The sequence below is a fragment of the Drosophila subobscura genome, chromosome A (assembly GCF_008121235.1).
Source record: "Drosophila subobscura isolate 14011-0131.10 chromosome A, UCBerk_Dsub_1.0, whole genome shotgun sequence".
NCBI classification, from domain to species: domain Eukaryota; kingdom Metazoa; phylum Arthropoda; class Insecta; order Diptera; family Drosophilidae; genus Drosophila; species Drosophila subobscura.
The window spans coordinates 10,568,141-10,581,258 of NC_048530.1; the positions used below are offsets into that span (position 1 = coordinate 10,568,141).

General features: G+C 49.8%; 4 protein-coding genes across 8 annotated transcripts in view; 2 read left to right on the forward strand and 2 right to left on the reverse strand.

The window, feature by feature from the left end:
• Positions 1 to 731: 731 nt before the first annotated feature.
• LOC117903766 (transmembrane protein 68) lies at positions 732 to 4,362 on the reverse strand. Its single transcript, XM_034816179.1, has 4 exons — positions 3,789 to 4,362; positions 3,543 to 3,681; positions 1,258 to 1,924; positions 732 to 1,197 (listed from the first exon to the last, which is right to left on the reverse strand). Exons 1-4 carry the CDS (start codon positions 3,832 to 3,834, stop codon positions 1,069 to 1,071), a joined length of 981 nt encoding a protein of 326 aa, XP_034672070.1. The 5' UTR covers positions 3,835 to 4,362; the 3' UTR covers positions 732 to 1,068.
• A 509-nt stretch (positions 4,363 to 4,871) lies between these two features.
• On the forward strand, positions 4,872 to 6,431 carry LOC117903765 (transport and Golgi organization protein 2). Of its 2 annotated transcripts, none has more exons than XM_034816177.1 (4): positions 4,872 to 5,296; positions 5,356 to 5,496; positions 5,631 to 5,868; positions 5,929 to 6,431. In XM_034816177.1, exons 1-4 carry the CDS (start codon positions 5,155 to 5,157, stop codon positions 6,392 to 6,394), a joined length of 987 nt encoding a protein of 328 aa, XP_034672068.1. In that variant the 5' UTR covers positions 4,872 to 5,154; the 3' UTR covers positions 6,395 to 6,431. The 2 variants fall into 2 exon arrangements, with proteins under 2 accessions (XP_034672068.1, XP_034672069.1); XM_034816178.1 differs by having other exon boundaries at positions 4,893 to 5,296; positions 5,739 to 5,868.
• Positions 6,432 to 6,482: 51 nt separating this feature from the next.
• Positions 6,483 to 11,447, reverse strand: LOC117903763 (RRP12-like protein). 3 transcript variants are annotated; one of them, XM_034816174.1, is made up of 10 exons: positions 11,224 to 11,447; positions 10,608 to 11,155; positions 9,633 to 10,540; positions 8,685 to 9,566; positions 8,492 to 8,626; positions 7,993 to 8,425; positions 7,665 to 7,933; positions 7,417 to 7,604; positions 6,784 to 7,351; positions 6,483 to 6,713 (listed from the first exon to the last, which is right to left on the reverse strand). In XM_034816174.1, the coding sequence occupies exons 1-10, from the start codon at positions 11,363 to 11,365 to the stop codon at positions 6,626 to 6,628; spliced, it is 4,161 nt and encodes a 1,386-aa protein (XP_034672065.1). In that variant the 5' UTR covers positions 11,366 to 11,447; the 3' UTR covers positions 6,483 to 6,625. The 3 variants fall into 3 exon arrangements, 2 of the variants coding, with proteins under 2 accessions (XP_034672065.1, XP_034672064.1); XM_034816173.1 differs by having other exon boundaries at positions 10,608 to 11,161; XR_004649529.1 differs by lacking the exons at positions 7,417 to 7,604; positions 7,665 to 7,933; positions 7,993 to 8,425; positions 8,492 to 8,626 and having other exon boundaries at positions 6,496 to 6,713; positions 6,784 to 7,142; positions 8,805 to 9,566; positions 10,608 to 11,161.
• Positions 11,448 to 11,797: 350 nt separating this feature from the next.
• The window catches only part of LOC117903658 (DNA N6-methyl adenine demethylase), a 38,394-nt gene continuing 37,073 nt past the window's right edge, over positions 11,798 to 13,118 (forward strand). Inside the window, exon 1 of one of the 2 annotated variants that reach the window (XM_034815976.1) lies at positions 11,798 to 12,635. In XM_034815976.1, the coding sequence (XP_034671867.1) occupies positions 12,521 to 12,635 (115 nt within the window). In that variant the 5' untranslated portion in view covers positions 11,798 to 12,520. The remainder of the gene's footprint in view (positions 12,636 to 13,118) is intronic. The other variant, XM_034815978.1, reaches the window with a different exon arrangement.

Below are 13,118 nucleotides of genomic sequence, written 5' to 3' on the forward strand. Positions count from 1 at the left end.
TTTGCTGTGAAATTGCCAAACCCAAGTTGGAGTTTGCGGATAAAGGCAACCTCCTGTGCTGACACCAAAACCGATGTTAAATCGTCTGCAATCAGTCAAAGGTCTTCCCTTTGTCCACGCACTTTCCGGCCCAACTCTGGCAACAGATTTTTGCATGAATTTGACCATTCCTAGACTTGATCATTGCTGTCAATAATCCACAAGAAATCAACCCAGTAAAAGCCTCACACAAAGCGCCATTGAAACAATTTCATTTCTTATTATTTTCGCATTTTATTTCCACATTTGAATTGGTTTTCTGTAGTCAGTGGGGGAAATCCGTGTTAACTCTTGTCATCTGTGGGGCCATCGCATTCATTTACCTAAACTTAGTTGCTACTACTATGTACCTGCTATATTACACAATAAATTGTTCTTAGCTATTTATCTACATATATTACACAGAAAGCGCAACACACGAAACACGACAGCTGCTGCTTGGACAGTGTGTGCGTTGCGTTTGAGAAGGAGGTTTACAAGGAGGTTACAAATGTGGCTAACAATAAACTTAAGACAAGGCTAATTGGATAATTGCTCAATGCAGCCAGAATTATGCTAAGAGGAAAGATAATTACATCAGAATGCCGAATAAAAAGGGTAATTCGAGTAATTGTTCTGTGCTCGGAATGAAGGGAAGTGTGGGGAGGGAGGGAGGGAGGGAGGTAGGACTGGTGGTGTTAATGACAATTTTGAACAACTAAATGTGTACGTGACATCGCTGGCTTTGATTTAAAGTTGCACCAAACAAAGGAGGAGTAAAACTTATCAAAAAGCAAATCGCAAACAAAAAAAGGGAAACAATAAGGGGAAAGTCGAGTCAGTCACCAAGTGTTAGTCACTTTATGCGCCGTTGCATAAGTAGTATAAATGTTTAGTTGCACGCTTTTGAAGCCTACTTATCCATAGTAGCAGTGTGATCATGAAGTACATGGAAGCAAGTCTTTTATGGCCAATGAACCAACGTCAATCTCTGTTAATCTCTCTGCGAGCAGGGACAGGAGTATCCAGCTCTTGGAGCCGGTTCTGCGCCTATTCCGCCTTCTTTTTGATCACTGAGGATGCACGCCTGAAGGCCGGCAGCCGATCCAAAAGTGCCATCAGAATACTGCCCGGCAGTCGCTGATGTTTGTTGATCAATTCCTCAATAGCTGTGGCAACCTGGCAGGGAAAATGCGATCATTAGGGTCCAAGTTAGGGTCAATCCTCGTCTCCACTCACCTTGTTCTGTAGATCCTGCGGCGTGAGGTTCTCATCGTATTCTATTGGCTTGCCCAAATACGTGCGAAACTTTACCGGAAAGCCGCCGTAGATGGGATAAACTGGAATGCGAACCTTGTTGTACAAGCGCATAAAGAAGTTCCGAAAGATGCCCACCTGCCGGAAGCCCTCGCGCAGATTTTGCGTGAAGCAGGGTATTATGGGGGCCTTGGCCTCCAGGGCAACCTTGGCGAAGCCCACACGATTGCGCCACAGCAGCTCGTAGTAATGGTCCCCGAACTGTGCCTCGTAGACGCCGCCCGGGGAGATGGCCAGCAGGTTGCCGTCGCGCAGAATGCTCACGCAGGACTGCACGGTGCCGGGACTGACGTGGAAGGCCTCCGAGATGGTGCCCCAGCCGGGCAGCTTGAACAGGAACCTATCCCCGATCGTGTAGATGAGGCGCTCGCGCTGCAGCAGCATCCTCGAGTTCAGATAGTACATGTCGATGGGTATCGCTCCATGGTAGTAGACAATCAACGCCGGACCCTCCTGGGGCACATTCTCCAGACCGATCACCTCGTAGCCGTGATAGATTCTCGCATGGGCATCCCAAATGGCGGCCACTATCTTCCGGCCCACGCGCCAGAAGTTGCGATCCGTTTGCACAGCTCGCATGATCACCTGCCTGAGGGAGGGAGCGGAGGGGAATTGTTAGTTAAGGTTGCCATTGAGTGAGATTCGGTGAGGTGGCCAGGTGGGCAGACTCCACTTGGGGTGGGATCAGCGGGTCGCTTCGCTCTCAAATTAATTGCCCAAAATTGATAATTTTATTTAAATTTAGTTTCTCAGTTTCGGTGTCAGCAGGTGTTATCAGCACCGGGCAGACCTCCTATCCTCGGTGCACGGAACAACTTATAAATCAATTTCGTTGGCCGTTGCAGAACTGCGTTTAGTGTGGGGATGGCAGGGTACAGGGGACAGGGGGCTAGCTCGGCCTCTGATAAGAGTTCTAGTAAATAAAAAAAATAAAGCTTTTGGCCACTCGGAAAGCAAAACAATCACCGACAGACACAAGCAACCGAATTCAGCAGCATAATTCGAGTTCGAGTTCGAATTAAATCGATTTGATCAGCGAATTTTTCGTGGTTCGGAGATCTCAAGGGAAAAAGCAGTAATAAGTATGTACATACATAAATATGTACATACATTGTGTGCAAATATGTACATATGTAAATATATGTATCCATACATATGTACATAATTTAATTTTCACTTTCGTCCGAGCTTTGGCTAGTCCACTAACTCCACGACTTCCACCCTCCCGCCTTGACTGGTGATTACAAGCACAAATACAAGTAACGGTAGGTGTACTTGCCGGCGAGGGGGTGAATGGCGACGTTGCCAACCATGACCATGAACTGATAGTCCATAGCTGCAGACTGTTATCGAAACACAAAAGCCGCAAAGAGAAGCCAACAACAGGGTCATGCGAAATGCGTTTTGCTTTTTGGCTGGCATATGCATGTGTGTGTGTGTGTGTGTGTGTGGGAGGAAATCTTCTGCAAATGCAAGCCATAACTGTACTGTCGTATATGGGTGTGTGTGTGACTGAGAACTGAATCCATCAATGGAATCGTTAATCGTTAGATTCTAATTCCAAACATTCGATATGGGATAAAACGTTTAGTCTAGTTGCAGTCTATCTGCTATGGAGAGCTTTTCAGCTAATTAACATTGAGAACGAAACCGGTTCTGCAGTGAAAGAGTAGAAATTAGAATTTGAAAATAAATAAAAGCACCGAAGAACGTGCACACGTAGTCACACACACACACACACACACAAATAGAGAAGTAAAAGTCGATGTTGATCACTTGATAAACATTCGCAGTCGTCGCAGTCGCTGTATCTAACAACGTCGACGTCTCCAATACCAGGAGCGGACTTGTAAACCCAAAGGGCAAACGGTATGGTAATTATGGGTGAAGTGAATCCAAGAGAGTTTTTCGCTCAGTCCATACGTTGCGTGTGTGTGTTGTTCTCCGCCTCTTCCTCTGCCTCTTGGTGTTCCGTTTTAATTACAGTGGAAAAACGAGAGACAAGACGCATAATGCATAGGTCCAGGGCTTTCAAACCGAAGGGAACGAAACGGAACGGAGCTACCAAAAAGTGCGCCATCAGCATGAGAGTTCATTTACACCAAAGTGGAAGAGTGGCCGCCGGCGAGTGCAATTGTTGATGTTGCCATTTGCTGTACATATTACTGTTGTTCTCTGAATGTTTGTGTGGTGTAAGAATTGCGTACCTGTGCAGCTTGTAGATGAATAGCACCAAGAATGATATGTATATGAGGGCCACGAAGACCAGGGGCAGCAGGAATGTGACTATCAGCGGCGTTAGAAAACGATAGAGCCACATCGAGTAGTCCAGGTCGATGTACGAGGCTGAAAGGTGCATCGGAAGAGAAGTTGTGATTAGATGTGGGCTCATGTGCTGGATCTGGAGTGGTTCGGTTGAGGTGAAACAAAACAAATATCTGACTTCTACTCACACAACAGACTTTGAAGACTCTTGGCAATATTCTCCAGGAATTCCATATTTGCTGTTGTGGCTTTGCTAGTACACTTTGCTAGACTCTGATTAAATTAAACGTATGTAGTGCCGATGCTCGGTGAATTGTATGTGGGATGGGATGGCCTCTTCTGGCGAGGTTTCATTTGTTGTTATCGGGAAGCCAATGGCATGGCCGAAGGTTTCAAAGCAAAATACATATGCATATATGTATGTATTTTATGTATTTAAATAACGTCTTGGCCTAATTTTCACTTGAAGCTTTACTTTCTTTCTCTCGGTTGCGCTTCTCCACTTTTCTTGATTTCTGCTCATTTAAATCGGATTCGGAATTCTCGTTTCGTTTTGCCCTCTTCGGGTTCTGCCTGACGGTTCGTTCGGTGGTTTGTTTCTGGATGGAATCCCATTTGGCGGCACACTCTCATTAGCATTAACATTTGAGCCGGTCTACGTACATTCTATGCACTCGAAATTGTCTCATTTCTCGATTGTGTTTTGCGTTGCAGCAGCAGCGGTGTGGTTGTGGTGTGGTGTTAACAAAACGTATTTGTTTAATTGCCGTTCGCAGCCAGCTGTTGAGGCGGTCGCCAGTGTGACCGCGGAGTTATCGATAAGATATACCGACAGACCCTCGAAAATATACCCTTGCATTTTCAAAATATACTGTAAGTATGTATATCGTAAATCATAAATAATTTTCCTCGATTTTGATGTTCTACTTGATTATACTAGCTAGTTAGGAGTCTCAGCACTGATCTTATAATTTTATCCGATTGAAGAACCAATTCTCTACAATTAAGCTATATTTCAAAGGAGGAACGTTGTGAGTCGCCTTCAGTCTAGACTGATATTGCAGTATAGTGGAATGTTTCTCTGTCAGTAGACTAGTTCGGTCTTGAAGTGTAGTGATTTATCGACAGCCTGACAGTTGGGGCTTATCACATATAGCAGCCTCAAAAACAAAATCAAGAATCAACTTTAAATTAAATAACCTAATATATTAAATAACATCAATTTCTGTAGGTTTTCGGCCCACGAAGCACCGAAAAATGTAAAACTCTGGGCCTACCCTCTACATACATATATGTGAACTGATATTATTAAGTGTATTATTTTTCGTTGACGACGAACAAACAACGGATAAGGCTGTAGGCTGTATCAGCGATAATTTGTTGATAAAAATTAAGCGTTAAGCGCCCAAACACAAAGCAACAAAGAGACTGACCTAAAACTGAGACCTCAGCGCCACAGTTTGCCACTGCCACTTGGGGACAACGGACAAGGTTCCCTCTTCCATCTACATCCCATCTCTTCACCAGCCACAAGCATCCCCTCCCAGACGCATCATGTGCGTGATCTTCTTTTACACCAATTCAAATCCTCAGCCCGGTGGCTACAGGCTCATTCTGGCCTCCAATCGCGATGAGTTCTTTGCACGCAAAACAGTGGCGGCCACCGAATGGCCCAATGCGGATCATGTCGTTGGTGGTAAGTGCGGTGCGATGGTGCATTTGCTTCACTTTTTTAATCTGAAATTCCTACTGCAGGCATTGATCTTGAGCCGGGTCGCGAGGGCGGCACCTGGCTGGCCATTGGCAGCGACAGCGCCAGCGCCGGTGCCAGCGGAGTGTTCAAAGTTGGGGCGTTGCTCAATCTCACGGGCGAGCCCAAGCCCCGCGATGCAGTTGGTAATCAAACACACACACACACACACACATGCACACCACATGCACACACACACACACACGCATTGTTTCATTTTGCTTTCGCCGAACTTTCACCTAACTTTTGCCTCAAACCTTTTTCTGTTTCCCATTTGAAGCGCACAAGAACATTTTGCAACCAAATAACCAAAACAACAACCACAACAGCAGCAGCTGCCACAGCTGCCCCACCAAGAGGCATGAAAATAACGAACATTTCTTACTAGGGCGCGGCACCATTGTGGCGGACTTTGTGTCCCAGTTCGATGAGCCCACGAACAGCCTGAACTTCAACCAGAGCCTGCTCGAGGACTGCACCAAGTACAGCGCCTTCAATTTTGTCTCCATTGAGATTGGGTGAGTGCACGTGAGCGCATCCTCCACTCCCCCTCTGGTCACACTTTCCGCACATTGTAGGCCGCGATCCGTGCCAGCCCAGATCCGACTGCTGAGCAATGTGCCGCCCACGCTGAACGAGTTTGAGGAGGGCAAATGCTATGGCTTCGGCAACAGTCTGCCCGGCACACCCTTCGAGAAGGTGCGCTTTGGCCAGCAGCAGTTTGCCCGCATTGTGGAGCAGCATGGCGCGGACAGTGCGGAGACACTCAGCGCCCAGCTGCTGCAGCTGCTCAAGAACAAGACGAAATTCTGGCCCGACGCGGAGCTGAAGCGGCGGGCACCCAACTGGGGTGAGGAGCTGAGTGCGCTCAATGTGCACATTGTCGATCGTGGCTATGGCAGTCGCACGCACTCAATCATCCTCGTGGACGCCAACAATCAAATGCACTTCTTCGAGGAAAACTTTGAGCCCGAAATGAATCCGCAAGAGCTCTGGAATCCAGTTACAGTGGTGCACAAGCATTTAGGGGGCAAACTAGTCTAATAATAATAATAATAATAATAAACCATTTTGTGTCTGGGAATTACAACGGGCAGCAGCGCCGCATGTGCTGCTGCTCGGTTCATAAAGATACGGCAACTAAATACGTTTATTTAGTTATATATTTTTGTTGTTTCTAGTAAATTAACAAGCGAGAAAATCTGCCCCATCCCGTGGCTTTTATCTGTATAGCTTTACGACCCAAGTGCCAGCGGTTATCGCGTGTTTTTCTCTCTATTTCTTGCCAACTCTGCCAGTGCCAACCTCGGCACCAGCGCCACGCAAAACGTTCTTGAAATTGCGCGAGTTCATTGAACGTTTCCTGTGCGAAAGAGACGAAAAGAGAGTGAGAGTGAGAGCGAGATGGAGTTGCGGAGCAGCGTTGAACCTACCTTTTGTTCAGCGTATTCCTGGTCAGCGGTATGTAGGCATACGGGTCCAGCTGTCCGCGCTTCTTCATGTCCCCCTTGGCCTTTTTGCTGCTGTACTCACTGCCCGCCGGTCTCGCAGACTTCCCTGAACGCACGGACATGGCATCGGTTGCTGGCGGAGCAGCGCCCAAGCCGCCGGCGCCCAGCTGCCGATGAATACCCTTGCCACCGGCCGTGTATCTCGTGCTGGTGCTGGTCTTGCCGGAACGCGTGCTCTGGGCATCGCTGTGCTTGCGCTTGCGCTTGCCACTGGCCAGTTGCTGCTGCTGCAGCTGCTCCTCGTCACTGGAGTCCTCCTCCATGCCGCGCTTGGCCTTGCCCTTGCCCTTGCCACTGGCAGCTGCCTCAGGGTCACTGTCCGCCGAGAAGTCCGAATCCGAGTCGGAATCTTCATCGCCAGCCTTTCCACGCAGTGCCTTGTCACTGATAATGAGACGTCCGTCATCGGCAGTCTTGAAGCCGCCATTGGCCAGCTGTGGCTTGGCCTTTACGCTCTTGCTGGGGCCAACTGTTGCGGCGGATCCACTTGCTGCAGGAGGAATAAGGACAACGTTTAGTGGTGCATCGCGCTGCTGCCATTCAATTAACATTTACTCAGCACATTGCCAATGGACTTGAGATCGGCCAGATCGACTATCTCGTCGGGATCCTCGCGTATGTAGGTGCTGCGCTGCTGCTTGGCCTTGCTGCGTCGCTTGCCAGCGGCAGCTGTGGCTCCCTCCCCCTCGGCATCCATTTCCTCCGGCAGATCCGAGTCCGAATCAGCCAGAATGTCATCAATGCTGCGAGCAATAGAAAGAAGATCAATGAAAGTCAGACAAAATGAGGCGAAATGCGCTTACGTTTGGCTCTTCTGCTCCAAGCCACCGACGAGCTCGTCGTCCGAGCTGTCCGCTTGTGCGGCCGCCTCTTCGCTCTGTTTCTTGCGCGTGTCGCGTCGCATTTGCTTGCGAATCTTCTTGAGGCGACGATGTGTGATTTCATCGTCGCCGGGCACATAGCTGGCCAGCTCCTCGGTGGTGAAGCGTTTGCACAGCTTCTTGAGGAAGTACCCGATCTGAATGCGGCAATAACGCTTCGTGTCCTTTGTCATTGCCGACAGCGAGCGCATCTGCAAAAAGTTTAAGTCCAGTCAGTGGGGGTCGAAAGCCAGAACGTTGTGGATCTTACAATCGTCTCCAGGTGGTTGGCCACCAGCGGTATGGGCATCACTTTGATGAATGTAATGAGGAAGGCGACAGCAGCCTCCGACTGGTAGCGCGACTTTTGCACGAGGAACACGGACACTTGCTGCAAAATGAACTCGAGTGTGGCCACCGTCAGATGCTGGCCCTGCTGCTGCAGCACGGCCCTGAAGGCGAGAATTGTGTTCGTAATCAGGGACTCGTCGCCGGCAAACCCGGCCGTAAGTATGTCCATAAAGTCATTGATTTTCTCCGCCTCCTGATACAGTTGGGCAATGAATTTGATGAGCTGCTCGGCCACCTGCTCCTTGCGCGTGGAGAACTCCTTATAGTTGAGCACCGCCTCCGGTATGGCCTTCATGACCAGCTGATCATTGTGCGTGAGATTGCTGCGGCACTCGAGCAGCGACTTCAGGCAGCTAATTGGAGGATGTTTACAAATGAATGAACGTTTTCTAGTGGCCATGGGCGATGGCGATGCTTACTACAAACGCGAGGCCTGGCACACGCTGCAGCTGGTGGCGAATGCCTCGAGCAGCAGCTGCTGCAGGGCATTGCAATTCTTGCGCGTGAACTTCTGGCACGACGGCAGCTCTGAGGTCATCAGCTCACGCAGCAGCCTAAAACGAAGCGCGCATTAGGGACCAACAGTTCTGTGCACAGAATCGTACAACTTACTCGTAGGTTTTCCGCTGTTGCTTCTTCAGTTTCTGCTCGTCGCGGGAGACCAGCTTGGACTTGTCGTTGCGCAGCACGGGGGCCATGTACTTCTCGAAGTAAGCCTCAATCCCGCGACACTTTTGCACCCGCACAATTGCCGCATTGATGTCGAACATCGCGTCGTACTCGAAGCTGGCCACGGCACTGCTCGCCAGCTGGCTCTGTGCGCTCTCGAAGAGCTCCGCCTGTGTGTCGGCCGGCGCACGGCCAATGTACAGCCGAATCACCTCCAGGGCGCGCTTGCGCTGATCCGCCTCATAGGAGCCACTGGGCTTCTGGCAGTAAATGTTGAAGAGGCGCGGCAGAAAGTTCTTCGCGTACTGCCCGATGGCCGTCAGGCAGCTGTCGCTCTGGCCATCGCCGAGCAGCTCGAGCAAGCCGTCGTAGATGGGCGCTCGGAACTCGGGATTCTTCTGCAGCACTGAGCCAATGGTGGGAGCCAGCTGGCGCAGGTACTCTGGGTCGCGCGGCTGCCGGCAGAAGCCCGGAAAGAGGCCCCACAGCTGGCAGCACAGCAGCTCGTATATGTGCGACGATGAGGTGTTCTGCGCAGCGGCAAACTCCTTCCACTTGTCCTGGCAGTCCGTGGCCAGGGGCACAATGTGCTCCTTGAAGAACTGCAGGCTCGCACCCTTCGCACCCTCACGCAGCAGGGGCAGCAGCCAGGAGCGCTCCAGCTGCATGCCGCCCTTGCCATCGGCCAGGGGAATGGCTGTCAGCACCAGTTCGGGTCCCAGTGCCCTGATGCCGCTGATCATCGTGTGCTCAATCTGCAGCCTCATGCTGCTCTGGCTGTCGTACCGCTTGCCGATTGTCAGCAGCGAGGGCGTCAGCTCGGTGCTGAAAGCAGACGAGAAATGATTCGATTTAGCGTTAAGTCTCGTGGGGAATGCTGTGTTGACTCACGCAAAGTGCTTGCCGCATGCCTCGAACACAATGGAGAAGATGAGGATGACATATTTGGAGATCTCGCCAAACGGTGCGCTGAGCACTTTGTGCAGCGCCCCAATTATGCGGGAGACGCTCTGTCGATTGCGCTGCGCGTCTTCGGGGGTGGCGCAAGCGGGCGCCACGCAGTCCTGCAGCAGCTCCTTGATGCAGTTGGAGACACCAACGACAAGCTCGCTGCGATCCGAGAGCCACAGGTCGGTGGTGCACACCTCGAAGAGGCGGGGCAGCGCCTGCATGCAGAGGTCCGGCCGCAGCGTGGCCAGGTGCAGGTGTCCCTCCTTGAGCACTGTGATCCAGGTGAGCGTTTGTCGGACATCCGAGCGATCCGGCCGATACTCATGGATGGCGGCCAGCAACTTGCCGCAGAGCGTGGCCTTCAGGTTGGCGCTGCGCGTGAGGAAGAGCGCATGCAGCGCCTGGAAGCAGCTGGAGCGGACCATAAAGTTCGCTGCCGTCATTATGGACAGCAGATTCTCGCACACGGAGCGTATCTCCTCCGTGCGGAACCCCGACAAGGTGTCCTTGAGCAGGGCCAGTGTGTGGAGCACTGTCGTCTGGGCATTGGCCAGCACCTCGGGCTTGAATTGGGCCAAACAGAATTTGGCCACACGAACGCTTGCCGGATGGTGATTCACTTTGGGCTGCTGCGGCTCCTCCGACTCTCCTTCGGCGGGTGGCGCGGGCGGTAGAATGAAGCAGCTGCCGTGTATGATGGACACAATGGCGTGCTGTGCTGCTTTGCGTATTTTCGGCTTTGAGTGAATGGTGAACGCGAGCAGAGCATCAAAGTACTGTGTGGTGGAGCTGTAGGTCCATGTGGCATAGTCCTGCGCACGCAGCAGCACTGACATGCAGCCAATGAGCTGCAGGATGGCAATTTGTGGTTATAATTAGGGCAGGATCTGGCAGGAGAAGCACGAGTCCACTTACATAGCGAATGACCGACTGGTTGGTGGAGTCCATGAAGCGCTTCAGCAGGCTCTGGGCTGTGGCAGCCGTTTGGCTGAAACGTTTCCTCAGCACCGGAGCCGGCACGGACTTGATGCCCATGGAGAGCAGCGCGATGCCTGCAATGGTGTCGCGCTCTTCGGTCGAAGCTTCGATCTGCTCCATGAGCAGCAGAAAGTACTCGGTGGAGGACTCGCTGCCGCCATTCTCGCGTATAATATCAGTGAGGGCGCTCAGTATGGCCAGCATTTCCTTGTGCAGATCGGACGAGGCCCGGAAGCCGGTGAGCAGCTTCTTGAAGCTCACATTGCTGCAGCTGCTGTAGTTGGATGCGAAGGTTTTGAAGGTCCTAAACGTCGCTGTGGGCTGTGTGCCCGTGGCGGACATTCCGTCGTCATCGTTCAGGGTGAAGCTCATTAAGCTGCCTGCCACATCGTTGACTGTTGTTGTCTCCGTGTTGTAGGCCTGACGCTGTTCGTGCTTGTGCACTGCCTCCAATGTGAGGGCATTGGGGGCGGACACAGCCGCAGCTGCAGCTGTTGAGGAATCAGGGTTAGGGATAGACAGGACAACAACAAGAGCAACCGGTTGCACTTACCCAGACTCAAATTTGGCTGAAAGAAGCGCGACTTTGCTTTGAGGCGATGCTTCATCTGTTCCGGATTTGATTTGGCCGACTCTCCTTTGCGCCATGTCTTGCCCTTGCCATGGCGTTTCAATTTCGATCGAAATTTACCCATGGTTATCAAAAATCTTCAAAATAAAGGCCGCAAAGTTAACTCACGAACCCAACCAAACACGTGCAATGCAATCGGTATGAACGCGAAGTTATCGATCAAAGATTCCGTCTCACCATAACAAATATACCCAAATATACCATCGCACTCTCAAAATATACTGAAAATAGAACGTGGAAAATCATAGTCCACGATTTTGATATTCTCTTTAGTGTTACTAGCCAGCCAAGACTCTAATCACTGAGACTATAATTTTGTTCAGTTGATACATTAATTATCTAAAATGCTGGCTAGTTTTAATGATTTCCTTCTACTACATTGCTAACAAAATAAGGTTGAAACTGACGAAGTCATCCAAAAAAATGAAACCTAAAACGCGTTTTGTCCACCGCATTGGTGGTATTTTCGTGCTTGCTCGACACTGTCCGAATGCAACGGTCTGGCAGCCTTGCGCAACCAGTTGAATGCAAAAGAAATAGAAGAAGTGCGCAAAATAGATTGTATTGTTTTTTTATGTGTATATGTGACATTGTTAAAGCATTCCCAAGAAAAGCGGCAAATAAATGTGAAATTGTATGTTTATTGTAAAGAGTGCATACGTCCAAAGCCAGAAACAATCACAGTTCGAAAAGCAGCCCAACACATTCATATGCACATACACACACGAACATACGGAGCGACATTGAATGTGTATGCACACAATCGTGCAGAGAAACGGGAAACTCTGACTTGTGAGTGTGAGTGAATAATTGTGAGAGAAGGAGAGGAGCCGACCAAGCCTGCAATAGGATAATTGATAAAACAAAACGCGGGCCCGGGCCGACGACCAACTTTGCGTTAAGAGCAGCTCAAGGATTCGGATAATCAGCAGGCGGAGGCGGCGGCAGAAACGAAGAACAAACCCCAAGCACTAGAGAGAAAGAGAAAAACAAAAGTTGTTGTTGCTAAAAATAGCAACAAATAGACGAACCCTGCGCCATCGTTGACGCAGGCCACAGGCGCTTCTACGTAGTACCTTAATTTCGATTTGTTTTCCAATTGGTGGTCGCGACAGTGTCTTTTACGGTTAGCCTGTGAGTTGTGACAAGGCGCAAACTTGAAATCCGCTCACCTACCGCAGCGCGCTCTTCCCCAATAACAACAGTCGAAATCGAAATTATGCTTTTGAAATTTACAAAAACCAGTGGAGCTGGCAATGCTGGACCGGGCTCTGTGGCGGGTTCCAGTTCATCCTCAATGCAAACGACAACATCGTATGCCGCTCGCGGAACAGGTTTGTACCTCCTCCTCCCATGTATCTCTTCGTCTTACTAAATTGTGTAGATAGTACGTGTACATCTGTTTGTACCTTTGATGTACTTACATATGTATTTATGTACAAACTTACAAACATACATTCTTCCATATATATTTTCTGATTCTTTGTAGGCTGTTTATGTCTATTTAGTTTTACATCTAAGGTAGTCTAAGGTAGTGGACGTGGACAAACAAAAATAGACCTCGAGCCCGAAAGCAACAATGGATACATACATACATATGTATGTATGTACATATGTTATTTACACCCATCCATATTATCTGATCTCCTTTATAAAAGTGTGTTCTGATTGATTACAACTTTCCCCTACCTAACCTGCCCCTTTTCGATATATATGTATGTACAATTGAATCGAACGAAAGCATTTGATTGTTTGCCCCCACAATCATTGCGACATTGAGAGGCGAATACGCACGTGTACGAAGCACATGCACACTC